General features: G+C 42.9%; 2 protein-coding genes across 2 annotated transcripts in view; one reads left to right on the top strand and one right to left on the bottom strand.

The window, feature by feature from the left end:
- The window catches only part of LOC135522619 (cadherin-6-like), a 77,171-nt gene extending 73,253 nt beyond the window's left edge, over positions 1–3,918 (top strand). Inside the window, exon 12 of the mRNA XM_064949055.1 lies at positions 557–3,918. Coding sequence (XP_064805127.1) covers positions 557–1,071 — 515 coding nt within the window. The 3' untranslated portion in view covers positions 1,072–3,918. The remainder of the gene's footprint in view (positions 1–556) is intronic.
- Positions 3,919–4,545: 627 nt separating this feature from the next.
- The window catches only part of LOC135522617 (ribonuclease 3-like), a 149,657-nt gene continuing 140,127 nt past the window's right edge, over positions 4,546–14,075 (bottom strand). The window contains 1 exon segment of the mRNA XM_064949054.1: positions 4,546–5,274. Within this exon segment, the coding sequence (XP_064805126.1) occupies positions 5,144–5,274 (131 nt within the window). The 3' untranslated portion in view covers positions 4,546–5,143.

Raw genomic sequence — 14,075 nt, 5'->3', positions numbered from 1 at the left:
ATAAATCACATCAACACACACAAATGATCAGCAACACATTCAGAAGACGTTGATTTACGCCATGTCATATTCTGAACTCTGTTAGCCAAACCTTTCGTTGCTGTTTACCTATCTTCACTGCAACTGCACAGAGTTAGATAGGTGATACAAATCCATACGGCAAGTCTTTTGTGGCAGCTCAAGCCTGTCTCAGCCCACCAAAGCCCTGTATATCAGTGAGTGTATCAACATACTGTATGCACACCACCAATGGTTCCCCAACAGACACCAACTATCCTTCAGAAAATAGAAGGAACACAGGTGGGAAATAAAACAAAAGTTCAAAAGCCTTTGTCTTGTTTCTGAAATAATCGTGATCGATGCATTGGCCCGGTGTAGGCTGTCATTGTAAATAAGAATTTGTTCTTAACTGACTTGCCTAGTTAAATACATGTAAAAAAAAATGTTTTTTAATTGTTTTTTTAAATCCTGAGTATCGAGGCACATTCCTCAACTCATTTGCTTTCCTCTCCTATCCATTTCATGCTCAAGTTCTTCTCTCTCTCTGTGTCTGTAGTGATCGTTGTGCTGTTCGCTGTCCTGAGGAGGCAGCAGAGGAAAAAGGAGCCTCTGATCATCTCCAAAGAGGATGTGAGAGACAATGTCGTCAGCTACAATGATGAGGGGGGCGGAGAGGAGGATACCCAGGCCTTTGATATCGGCACGCTGCGCAACCCCGAGGCTATCGAGGAGACCAAACAGCGCAGGGACATCAAGCCCGAGACCCTGAACCCTCCCGTCCGTCGGACCGTTGTCCTCCCTCCTGCATACAGGGACAACTCAGACGTCAGGGAATTCATAAACCAAAGGCTCCAGGACAACGACCAGGACCCCACAGCGCCGCCCTATGACTCCCTGGCCACCTACGCCTACGAGGGAAGCGGCTCGGTGGCTGAGTCCCTGAGCTCCCTGGGTTCCGTGACCACGGAGGGAGACCAGGACTATAACTACCTGAGCGAGTGGGGACCCAGGTTTAGAAAACTAGCTGACATGTACGGGGGAGAGGACAGTGACGGCTACAGGGATTCCTAACCAGAGAGAAGGGAGCTCGTAAGAGGAAAAAGGAAAGTGTACAACAAACACTCATGCACTAGCTAAAGTGAACTTAACTCCTGGTACTTTGTGAAAGTGGCAAACAATAGAACAAAACAAGAAGGACACAAAAGAGACAAGGCAGTATTTTTCAAAGTGCTCTTTTACCGTTGTTGATCACCGTTGATCTTTGACCTCACTGGAGGACCTGGACGACGACGCTTAGTGGTCTCTCTGCAAGGCAGCCGGGGACTCATGAGGAAAAGACTTGTCAAGAAGACGCTTCGTTGTATATGGTATGGGGGTACTGTACTCTGTGCATCAGGCCCCACATATATCTCTATGTACAAACATACTTCTCTTTTGTTTTTCAAAAGCTGCCTGCAATAGAGGGACGAAAAGCAAGCGGTTTTCTGGTGAACTTGAGAGACAACATCTATGAATTGTTCAGAGTTTCTGGAATGAAAAGCTGCATATTGTGAGATATATCTTATATTGTGTGTATCTGTGTATTGATACAATATGCTGTACAGTTCTGTTTTGTTATCAGGTTTCTAGCGTCCCATTCCCTTATAGCATTGGCTATGTATGTCACAATCTTCTTTTGAAGTCACATAAAGCCATGCTAAGAGACTGAGGGGTTCAACCATAGAAATAGAATGCTCTAATTCTATGGGTACAGTCAAAATGGCCACCAGTCCACCGACTGTGGCATCCTTGACTTGAATGGGGACACCCACTCTACTCATTCAATCTCTATGGGTTGTACGTCACCTTTCTGACCGTCAATAACACCTGATCCTCATAGCTTTACATATTCTGCATCCCAAATGACACCCATTCCCTATAGTGCATTACATTTGTACCAGGCTACAATAGAGTGCCATTTAGGAGATCATTCTCTGTAGGGGGGAGCTGAAACACCCGGACCAAAAAGCTCCTCAGAGTGCTGACTATCTGAAAAAAAAAACGAATGTCAAAAACACTTTGCAATAAGGTAATCTTTATAAAGGGTTAATGGAAAGTGTTACCCTAATGAACTGAACATGTTCAAATTAAACATGATTCTTTACTCAGTGATTTACTTTATGCTTTTCTTGGTTAATTAAAACAGAGTAATTGATTGATGGTTGAACATCCATTTGTGATGTGCACACTGACAAAGTTTCCAGGCCTGACATATTGGGACGACAGTATGTGGCGGAGAAAGGCTAGATATTAAGGGTAATATGCCATTTTCAGTTGTAAGAAAGAATGTTGGCATTCCGTTGGGATTGTCATTGACATAAGAGGTACAGGTCAACACAATATTGGGATCATAAAATGTTTTGACATATACATATGAAATGGTCATTAGATTGGTTTGCCATCATGAAATGGTTTGACATATACATAGTAAGAAAATTGAGCAATTCAAATGAGGCAACTTGCCCAAGGCCAAAACATACAAATTGAACAATAGTATCATTGTAGAAGGATGACATTTAATCAGACATTTCAAACTAATAACACAACTGACATAATTGCCACAACGACGGTGATTTTATTTCCCTCTCTCTGTCCGCAGCATTCACAATTCACACAAACTGTACATATATTATTTTTCCCAAAAACATCTATAGATGTAAACAATGAAAATGGTGAGGTAGCTTAGACAATCCTCTGAGTCAAGAACACACTTGTTAATAATGTATACTATATTATATGCTAAATAATTGTAATAAGCAAGTTATTTTCTCGTTCTATTTCTTTGACCATTGAGCGCCCACTGTGTAAGTGACTATTTGAGATTGTGGCAAACATTGCTTTGATAAGCATCCATTTGGGTTCCTAAACCCTCCGAACTGAAAATCAACCGTTTTTCTTCTGCCCTTGAACGGTAGACATAAGAGTTTAAATTAGAAGAGAACATGACAACAGAAGAGTGCTTTATTTTCCCCTCATTATTTTCATTTTAAAAAGGGGATATCTGGGATTGGTACATCCATTTTCTCACTTTAATTCAGGGTGTCAGCAGCATCTCACTATAAATACATATTTGTGCTTCTTTATTGGGACTGTTCTTGCCTTTCAGCATTAACACCATGCTCAGCTATGGACATGCATTAAACAAACATCAAGTCCATCAAGCGTCCAGTGTCCAATGCTATTGGGGGATTGTAGAGAAATGTTAGCTGCCAGATATGGTTAGCCTATAGAAAGCTCTGGTCCAGGGCGTTAGTGTGGCTTTCTTATGCTGAGGCTTCCTGCTCACACTCTGGACCAGAGATAGTTCTAATGTCCTCTTTCTAAAGATATGATCGGTCTGTTGGGTGTTCATGTAGACACGGTTGGTTAGCCTTAAGGTTGCCTCTATATTATGTTGTTGACTATGTGATTGAGCAGTCTATGGCTGCATCCTGATTCTCCACCCATCCTTAAAGCGTGCACATTTACACTTACAGTCATGGATTTAAAAGCATAGGAATTGTCAGCATTGGTTAGGGGGGAGTTTCCACCATTGTTAAATCCATCCAAGTAGCGTCATGTCCAGGGGTTGTACATCAAGCTGCCTCATGCTACAGAAACAGGAGATGGGCTCCTGCCCATATGGGCCGTTCTGGATTGTCCATGGCTTACTTACTAACTATGCGACGACGTGCACACTCCAGGAGAAGAGTGGAGAATCGGGATGAAGCCTAAGTTTTGTCTATGTGGATTAATACTATGATAGGTTACAGTATGTGCAGTAGTTTAAAGGGGCCCTGTCATGATCCAATGCCCATTCATTCATCTGCTTTGTACAATGTGATTTTTGTACTGGATATTTATATGACTCAACACGATTAAAGATCTTTAAAATCCTTATTCTGTTTCTACGTGTAATCATCAGTGTTTCGAATTCAGAAAAGCTTTGTCTGAACATTGAGCAATTTGACAGACATAACAGTAGGAAGAAAGTAGGGGACTTTTCTGAACAGCATCCCCTTGACAGCCTGACGAGACAATCTAAAACGGACAGACCATTTCCTTAACCCTAATGACATTTGGAAATGGAAAAATGTCTGCACATTAGCCATGTTCCCTTAGTTTTTGCCTAGGATGACGTCAGCCTGGCTTGAAGGTAGCTTAAGTTCTTATGGTGAATGTTGAAATTCAAGACAGTAAAGTGGTTAATAGCATGGAACCTGTGGCTACTGAACTGAAGAAATCATTAATTACACACAATCTATAATTAAGATCTTTAAAAACTGGCAATCGGATTTGGGGGGGGGGGGACACATTTGAAATTGTTAGAGAAAGAGGCAGCAGATGCGAGACAGATGGTGGCATTTTACATCATATTTAATGTCATTGAATCATATTAATGCTCTCCTCTTCATAAACGTGCACGTGATATGCCACTACTAGTTTTCCCATTGAGCAATTTGGTGTCAGACACTGATTATCATGAGTATGGCTATCAAGAGGACAGATTCCATGATGACAAATCAATTAACATTTGAAATACCTTTATTAATAGCAATTACTATCAATGTCACTAGCGGTACAAAAAGAACTAAAAAAAAACATTTAAAACAAAGCATTTCTGTTGCCGTTCATTATAACCATGATCGACGACCAACCATGTTCTAGATTTAGTTTAAAACGTGACTGTACATAATCAACATGCAATTGATTAAGACCTACACATAAAAGCAGCTCAAAACAACAAACCCAAACAAACACTAAAAAATACAAGGCAATCCTCAAGCCAATGGGACGAGACAGTAGAGGGTGTGTACTGTAGACAAGTGCTCTTTCTGAATTGTCCCAAAAATATGTCCTCTCCTCGCAATCTTCTCCTTCCTTGCAATTGTTATGAATGAACTGACCAGGTGAAAGTTAGCCTTATGATAAGCTTCCATTGTTTTCAACTGTCAAATCGAAGAGAGTAGTCGAGGAGAGGACATATTTTTTTTTAGCAATTCAGAGTATTTGGAAGTAGTTTATCCCTCCACTTCTTGCACCTTCCCTACACTCTCCAATATCGTGCATCCTGACTGGTCAAAAAAATTCTCTGTCCATATCAATTGGTCGGAGAGGGGCTCTGTTACTTCCTGCTGTCCTCTGGCTCGTCTCCCTCCTTCTCCTGGCGATCCCTCTCTCGTCTCATCTCTTTCAGCTCCTGTCTGTATTTCCGCTCGATGAAGCGCTTCTGATGAGCCATCTGAGGGAAGTTATCTGCAGCAGGGAGCGGAAGAGTGAGACAGAGGAGGAGAAAAGAGAAAGGTGGACGAAAGAAAGGAGATAAAGAGCGGGAGAAAAGGGAAGTAACATGGTCAGCTGTACGACAGATCTAGGACAGTGATTAGTAGTGTTTAGAATGGCAAGATCAAAATAAAGGTAAACTAGGGTCTACCTATATCAGTCCTGTTTCACACATATACAAGTGTGTAACCTGTACAAGTGTGTGGTGTGAAGTGGAAATGTATTTTGTGTATATCCCACTCCCCTGAGACAACTTTGGAGAATGGAGTCACAGCAGGGATCAGCCATTATTGACAGTGGCCCTGGAGAAAAAGGGTTAAGGTGCCTTGGTCAAGTTCAGATCGACAGATTTTTCCCCGAGTCGGCACGTGATTCAAACTAGCAACCTTTCGGTTACTGACTCAACGCTCTAACCACTATGCTACCCTGTTAAAATTGCAATGTATACATTCTCCTTTTTGATGCTGGTGACACACTTCAACAATTATTAGCACTGAATGGCTCTAGTACCTCATTATTGTCCTTAACGAAGGAAAATAACGGACTTAGACAGGGCTCATTTGATGTCATTGTGATGAAAATGAGATCAGATAAGTTAATTAGCACAGAACATCTCTAAATGAGATCTGTAATAAGGACAACAGAAAATGAATGTTTAAAAGCTGATAAGGCGTATCACTGCTTAGCACCGCATACATCTCAATTTAAAATCGTACGCATGAAGTGACGCCCAGTCTTCTGTATCAAACCATTTACGTCACAAATTTAGATGTGTAGATTAGGACCTCATAAAAGAACAACAGACCGCGTTTGATCCATACGGTATGTTATCCCGTCAAAGATCTCACACTGACTCGAAGACTTAGCCTTTTGACAAACTATCTATGGGTCAAGCTCAATCAAGAAAAACCCAGATGAAGGCCACGGGTGGAAAGGCATTAGTTTTAACAATATCAATGGCATTTTGATCAACTTCCACTGTCCTCCAAGAGATTCTGGATTTTCACTTCAAGCTCAATAAAGTGCAGCTAGAGTAATTTGAAAGAAAACAAACATTATTTGAATCCAGGTCTAATCTTTGGTCACTCCACCATATGTCGACTAGAGAGAGTAAGTCAAGCTGGATAAATCTGCTAAATGACAACTGTGAATGCAAAACGTACAGCAAAAGACCCCACAATGTCTCCAACAGAGATGTGGCCAACATCTAGTTGGCAAACATATTCACTCAAAGAAACAGTGAGGAATACACTGTAGTGCGATTGGCCTTAGATGACTAAGCAACACATGATGAGCCTCAGCGAGAAACTAAAACTACATGCAGTTAAAATATGGAAATCACTGGCGGCATTTCAGTCTGGAGAGGACTTATAAGAGAGGAGAATTACACCACTTGAGAGAGAGGAAAATGCTTCTTTGGTCATTTGCATTGTTTAACATGCAGTAGCATAAAGTGTCTGGAGGCAACCGAAATTGAGGTTCCTAAAGAATATTACAATGTTTTTCATTTATTTCAAAGCTCCCGTCTGGTAGCTGAAGAGACAGAAAAGACAACAGGGTACCTGTGTTGGAAAGGGGATATCTAGTCAGTTGCACAACTGAATGCATTCAACCGAAATAGGTCTTCCATTTAACATTTGAGGATTTGCATTGAGTGAAAACACATTGAGAATTCTCCGCAGTCCAGCGTTGTGTAGAGAAAATCACCTTTGAGGCGGCGTGCTCATGCATACTGATCACTAAGGCGTTAGCACACTTAGCTTGACTCAAGTCTTTTGTTTATCGACAATGCAGTAATTCCTTTCAAGGACAGGGTTGGGCTTGCGGTTTTGAGAGCGAGAGGGGACTGGGTTGGAGTTTGGGACCCTGTCAACATCCAGGCTTGTTGTGCCACATAATGACTGCCATGCTGGAATGTAGCAAGCAACACTTGTCTCATTTACAGGGTGCCACAGAATACAAAAGCACAAACAGACATGAGCGCGCGCGCACACAAACACACACACACACTGATTACAGAACCGCATGCTTATTGGTTTTATGGGCATCCTACACATTTAAAGCCCAATTCACTAACAAAGCAACATATTTAAACCCCCATTCACTAACGAATGAACACATTTAGAGTAGCCTATATCAAATCGAATAGAAGTTGATTGTTATGGCAGCAACACAACAACAACATAGCAGCAGCACAACATGGTAGCAGCACAAAACATGGTAAAAACATTATTGGGCACAGGCAACAGCACAAAGGGCAAGAAGGTAGATACAACAAAACATCACGCAAAGCAGCCACAACTGTCAGTAAGAGTGTCCATGATTGAGTCTTTGAATGAAGAGAATGAGATAAAACTGTCCAGCTTGAGTGCTTGTTGCAGCTCGTTCCAGTCGCTAGCTGCAGCAAACTGAAAAGACGAGCGACCAAGGGATGTGTGCGCTTTGGGGTACTTCAACAGAATGTGTGTTGTATGTGGAGGATGAGGGGTGAAGTAGATATCTCAGAGGGGGGGTGAGGCCTAAGAGGGTTTTATAAATAAGCATCAACCAATGCATCTCGCGACAGGTATACAGAGATGACCAGTTCAGTTACAGAGTATAGAGTGCAGTGATGTGTCCTATAAGGAGCATTGGTGGCAAATCTGATGGCTGAATGGTAAAGAACATCTAGCAGCTCGGGCGCACCCTTACCTGCCGATCTATACATTACGTCTCCGTAATCTAGCATGGGTAGGACAGTCATCTGAATCAGGGTTAGTTTGGCAGCTGGGGTGAAAGAGGAGCGATTACAATAGAAGAAACCAAATCTAGATTTAACTTTAGCCTGCAGCTTTGATGTGTGCAGAGAGAAGGACAGTGTACCTTCTATAGCCATACTCCGAAGTACTTGTTTGAGGTGACTACCTCAAGCTCTAAACCCTCAGAGGGAGTAATACACCAGTGGGGAGAAGAGCATTCTTACCAAAGCACATGACCTTTGTTTTGGAGGTGTTCAGAACAAGGTTAAGGGCAGAGAAAGCTTGTTGGACACTAAGAAAGCTTTGTTGTAGAGCGTTTAATACAAAATCCGGGGAGGGGCCAGCTGAGTTTAAGACTATATTATCTGTATAGAAATGGATGAGGGAGATTCCTACTGCTTGAGCTATGTTGTTGATGTAAATTGAGAAGAGCATGCGGCCTAGGATCGAGCCATGGGGTACTCCCTTGGTGACAGGCAGTGGCTGAGACGGCAGATGTTCTAACTTTATACCATGCACTCAGAGAGGTAGTTCGCAAACCAGGCCAAAGACCCCTAGGAGACACCAATACTCCTTTTAATTTTTTTATTTATCCAGGGAGGCAAGTTTAGAACAAGTTCTCATTTACAACTGCAACCTGGCCAAGATAAAGCAAAGCAGTTCGACACATAACACAGAGTTACACATGAAGTAAAACAAACATACAGTCAATAATAGAGTAGAAAAATAAGTCTATATACAATGTGATCAAATGAGGTGAGATAAGAGAGGTAAAGGCAATAAATAGTCCATGGTGGCGAAGTAAATACAATATAGCAATTAAAACACCGGAATGGTAGATTTGACAGTAGATGAGTGTGCAAAGTAGAAATACTGGGGTGCAAAGGAGCAAAATAAATACATAACAGTAGGGGAAGAGGTAGTTGTTTGGGCTATTTATAGATGGGCTATGTACAGGTGCAGTGATCTGTGAGCTGCTCTGACAGCTGGTGCTTAAAGCTAGTGAGGGAGATAAGTGTTTCCAGTTTCAGAGATTTTTGTAGTTCGTTCCAGTCTTTGGCAGCAGAGAACTGGAAGGAGAGGCAGCCAAAGGAGGAATTGGCTTTGGGGGTGACAAGTGAGATATACCTGCTGGAATGCGTGCTAAAGGTGGGTGCAGCTATGGTGAACAGCGAGCAGAGATAAGGTGGGACTTTACCAAGCATGGTCTTGTAGATAACCTGGAGCCAGTGTGTTTGACGACGAGTATGAAGCGAGGGCCAGCCAACGAGAGCGTACAGGTCGCAGTGGTGGGTAGTATATGGGGCTTTGGTGACAAAACGGATGGCACTGTGATAGACTGCATCCAATTTGTTGAGAGGGTGTTGGAGGCTATTTTGTAAATGACATCGCCAAAGTCGAGGATCGGTAAGATGGTCAGTTTTACGAGGGTATGTTTGGCAGCATGAGTGAAAGGTGTGTTGTTGCAAAATAGGAAGCCAATTCTAGATTTAACTTTGGATTGGAGATGTTTTATGTGAGTCTGGAAGGAGAGTTTACAGTCTACAAATACCTAGGTGTCTGGTCCACATATTCTAAGTCAGAACAGTCCATAGTAGTGATGCTGGACGGGCGGGCAGGTGCAGGCAGCGATCGGTTGAAGAGCATGCATTTAGTTTTACTTGTATTTAAGAGCAGTTGCAGGCCACAGAAGGAGAGTTGTATGGCATTGAAGCACGTCTGGAGGATTGTTAACACGATGTCCAAAGAAGAGCCAGAAGTACACACAGAATGGTGTCGTCTGCGTAGAGGTGGATCAGAGACTCACCAGCAGCAAGAGGGACATCATTGAAATATACAGAGAAGAGAGTCGGCCCAAGAATTTAACCCTGTGGCACCCTCATAGAGACTGCCAGAGGCCCAGACAACAGGACATCAGATTTGACACCCTCAACTCTGTCGGAGAAGTAGTTGAACCAGGTGAGGCAATCATTTGAGAAACAAAGGCTTTTGAGTCTGCCGATGAGGATGTGGTGATTGACAGAGTCGAAAGCCTTGACCAGGTCAATGAATATGGCTGCACAGTATTGTTTCTTATCGATGGCAGTTAAGATATCGTTTAGAACCTTGAGCGTGGCTGAGGTGCACCCATGACCAGCTCTGAAACCAGATTGCATAGCAGAGAAGGTACGGTGGTATTTGAAATGGTCGGTGATCTGTTTGATAACTTGGCTTTCGAAGACCTTAGAAAGGCAGGGTAGGATAGATATAGGTCTGTAGCAGTTTGGGTCAAGAGTGTCCCCCCCCTTTGAAGAGGGGGATAACCACAGCTGCTTTCCAATCTTTGGGAATCTCAGATGACACGAAAGAGAGGTTGAACAGGCTCGTAATAGGGGTTGCAACAATTTCGGCAGATCATTTTAGAAAGGATCCAGATTGTCGAGCCCGGCTGATTTGGGGGGGGTCCAGATTTTGCAGCTCTTTCAGAACATCAGCTGACTGGATTTGGGAGAAGGAGAAATGGTGAATGCTTGGGTCGAGTTGCTATGGGGGGTGCAGTGCTGTTGACTGGGGTAGGGGTGGCCAGGTGTAAAGCATGGCCAGCCGTAGAAAAATGCTTATAGAAATGCTCAATTATATCGGATTATACCACATCCTCAGTGCAGTGGGCAGCTGGGAGGAGGTGCTCTTATTCTCCATGGACTTTACAATGTCCCAGAACATTTTTGAGTTTGTGTTGCAGAAAGCAAATTTCTGCTTGAAAAACCTAGCCTTGGCTTTTCTAACTGCCTGTGTATATTGGTTTCTAACTTCACTAAAAAGTTGCATTTCACGGGGGCTGTTCGTGGATATGCAGAACTCCACAGAATGGTTTTGTGTTGGTTAACCTGTCTGGGAACGGGGTTCCGCTAGCTATCTTATTTTACACTGGCGTGTTATGTTCAGTAGTTCCAAAACATGCAGTGATTTTGCAGAGAGCCACATCAATTTACAGAAATACTCATTCTAAATGTTGATGAAAATACATATGTTAAACATGGAAATATAGATAAACTTCTCCTTAATGCAAACGCTGTGCAGATTTAAAAAAATCTGTATGGAAAAAATAATCTGAGTATGACGTTCAGAGCCCAAAACAGCCAAAATAAATATCCTCCATTTTGCGCAGTCAACATTAGTCAGAAATAGCATTATAAATATTCACTTACCTTTGATGATGTTCATCAGAATGCACTCCCAGGAATCCCAGTTCGACAATAAATGTTTGATTTGTTCCATAAAGTCCATAATTTATGTCCAAATAGCTTCTTTTGTTCGGGCGTTTGGTAACCAAATCCAAACGCGCATTCAGGTCCAGCCGAATGTCGGAGAAAAAGTTCAAAAAGTTATATTACAGGTCGTAGAAACTTGTCAAACTAAGTATAGAATCAATCTTTAGGATGTTTTTATCATAAATGTTCAATAATGTTCCAACCGGAGAATTCCATTGTCTGTAGAAAAGCAATGGAATGAGAGCTAACTCTCACGTGAAATGCGTGACTGAGATCGAGGCTGCTGCCAGACCTCTGACACAATCCCCTCTCATCTGGCCCCCTTTCACAGTAGAAGCCTGAAACAACGTTCTAAAGACGGTTGAAGCCTTAGCAAGTGCAAAATTACCCATATCCCACTGTGTATTCGATAGGGACTGAGTTCAAAAACTACAAACCTCAGATTTCCCACTTCCTGTTTGGATTTTGTCTCTGGTTTTTGCCTGCCATATGAGTTCTGTTATACTCACAGTTCTGTTATACTCATTCAAACAGTTCTAGAAACTTCAGTGTTTTCTATCCAATACTTCTAATATGCATATATTAGCATCTGGGACTGAGTAGGAGGCAGTTTACTCTGGGTACGCTATTCATCCAAAAGTGAAAATGCTGCCCCCTATCCCAAAGAAGTTAAGAGCAGTCAGGTCTGGAGAGAACCAAGGGCTATATCTGTTCCTGGTCCTAAATTTCTTTAATGGGGCATGCTTATTTAAGATGGTGAGGAAGGCTTTTTTTTTACCAGGCATCCTCTACTGACGGGATGAGGTTGATATCCTTCCAGGATACCTGGGCCAGGTCGATTAGAAAGGCATGCTCGCTGAAGTCTTTCAGGGAGCGTTTGATAGTGATGAGTGGAGGTCGTTTGACCCCTACCCATTACGGATGCAGGAAACGAGGCAGTGATCGCTGAGATATTGGTTGAAAACAGCAGATGTGTATTTAGAGGGCAAGTTGGTTAGGATGATGTCTATGAGGGTGCCCGTGTTTACGGCATTGGGGTCGTACCTGGTAGGTTCATTGGTAATTTGTGTGAGATTGAGGGCATCAAGCTTAGATTGTAGGATGGCTGGGGTGTTAAGCATGTCACAGTTTAGGTCACCTAGCAGCACGAGCTCTGAAGATAGATGGGGGTCAATCAGTTCACATATGGGGGCAATCAGCTGGGGGAAGAGGGTGGACTATAGCAGGCAGAAACGGTGTGAGACTTGTTTTAGAGAGGTGGACTTTTAAAAGTAGAAGTTCAAATTGTTTGGATAGTAAAACCGAACTCTACAGGCTATCTCTGCAGTAGATTGCAACACTGCACGGCACCGCCGTTCTATCTTGTCTGAAAATGTTGTAGTTAGGGATGGAGATTTCAGAGTTATTGTTGGTCTTCCTAAGCCAGAATTCAGACATGGCTAAGGCATTCAGGTTGGCAGAGTGTGCTAAAGCAGTGAATAAAACAAACTTAGGAAGGAGGCTTCTAATGTTAACATGCATGAAACCAAGGCTTTTATGGTTACAGAAGTCATCAAAAGAGAGCGCCTGGGGAATAGGAGTGGAGCTAGGCACTGCAGGACCTGGATTCACCTCTACATCACCAGAGGAGGAGTAGGATAAGGGTAAGGCTAAAAGCCATGAGAATTGGACGTCCGGAATAGAGAGTAAAAGGAGCATGTTTCTGGGGACGATAAAATAGATTCAAGGTATAGTGTACAGACAAAGGTATGGTAGGATGTGAATAGAGTGGAGGTAAACCTAGGCATTGAGTGATGATGAAAGAGATATTGTCTTTAGAGACATCATTGAAACCAGGTGATGTCATTGCATGTGTGGGTGGTAGAACTGAAGGGTTGGATAAGGTATAATGAGCAGGGCTAGAGGCTCTACAGTGGAATAAGCCAATAAACACTAACCAGAACAGCAATGGACAAGGCATATTGACATTAAGGAGAGGCATGCTTAGCCGAGTGATCATAAGGGTCCAGTGAGTAGTGAGGTTGGTTGGGGTCACGGCGATTCAGACAGCTAGTCGAGCCATGGGTAGCAAGTTAGCAGAAGATGGAGGTCTGTTTTTAGCCACCTCGGGCGGTTCCGTCGGTAGATTAGTGGGTTCTGTGTGGTAGAGGGGACTAATCCAATTGTCAAAATAGTTACAGTTATAGTGGCCCAAGAAGATTGTTCGATAGACCTGTTCAGATAGCAGCTGATATGCTCAAGACAGCTAACGATTAGCGGGCCGCAGTTTGCAGATGGGCGTTCAGGTTACGTCGCGAAGGAGGGGCCAGTTGAATAACTCCCTCGGGCAGAAAACGTCGTGAAGGCCCGTTGGGGCTCCGCATCGGCAGTAAAACGGGTCCGGATAGGTGATTGTAGCCCAGGAGTGGCTGATGGAACTCTGGCTAGCTCCGGGATAATTGGTGTTTGCTCCGGAATCCACGTTAGCCAATAATCACTCGGATAGCAGCTAGTTTGCTGCAAGATCCAGGTGTAAATTTCCAGAGCTTGTGGTAGAAATCAGGGGATATGGAGAGAAAATAGGTCCGGTATGCTCTGGCCTGAGTCGCGTTGTACAAAACTGGCGATAGCTGATGACCGCCAGCCGTGGTTAGCTGAATACGGATACAAGGTGAATAATACTTTTGAAAAAAAAAATAAAAATGAAAAAAAGATCTGCACCGCATTTGGTGAGGCGGGTTGCAGGAGAGTGTTTCGAAGTTGACTTTCTAGAAAAAATATACAAAAAGATATGCAAAGAAAATGA

The sequence above is a fragment of the Oncorhynchus masou genome, chromosome 30 (genome assembly GCF_036934945.1).
Source record: "Oncorhynchus masou masou isolate Uvic2021 chromosome 30, UVic_Omas_1.1, whole genome shotgun sequence".
Classification (NCBI taxonomy): domain Eukaryota; kingdom Metazoa; phylum Chordata; class Actinopteri; order Salmoniformes; family Salmonidae; genus Oncorhynchus; species Oncorhynchus masou.
This window is presented reverse-complemented; position numbering and strand designations above follow the sequence as displayed.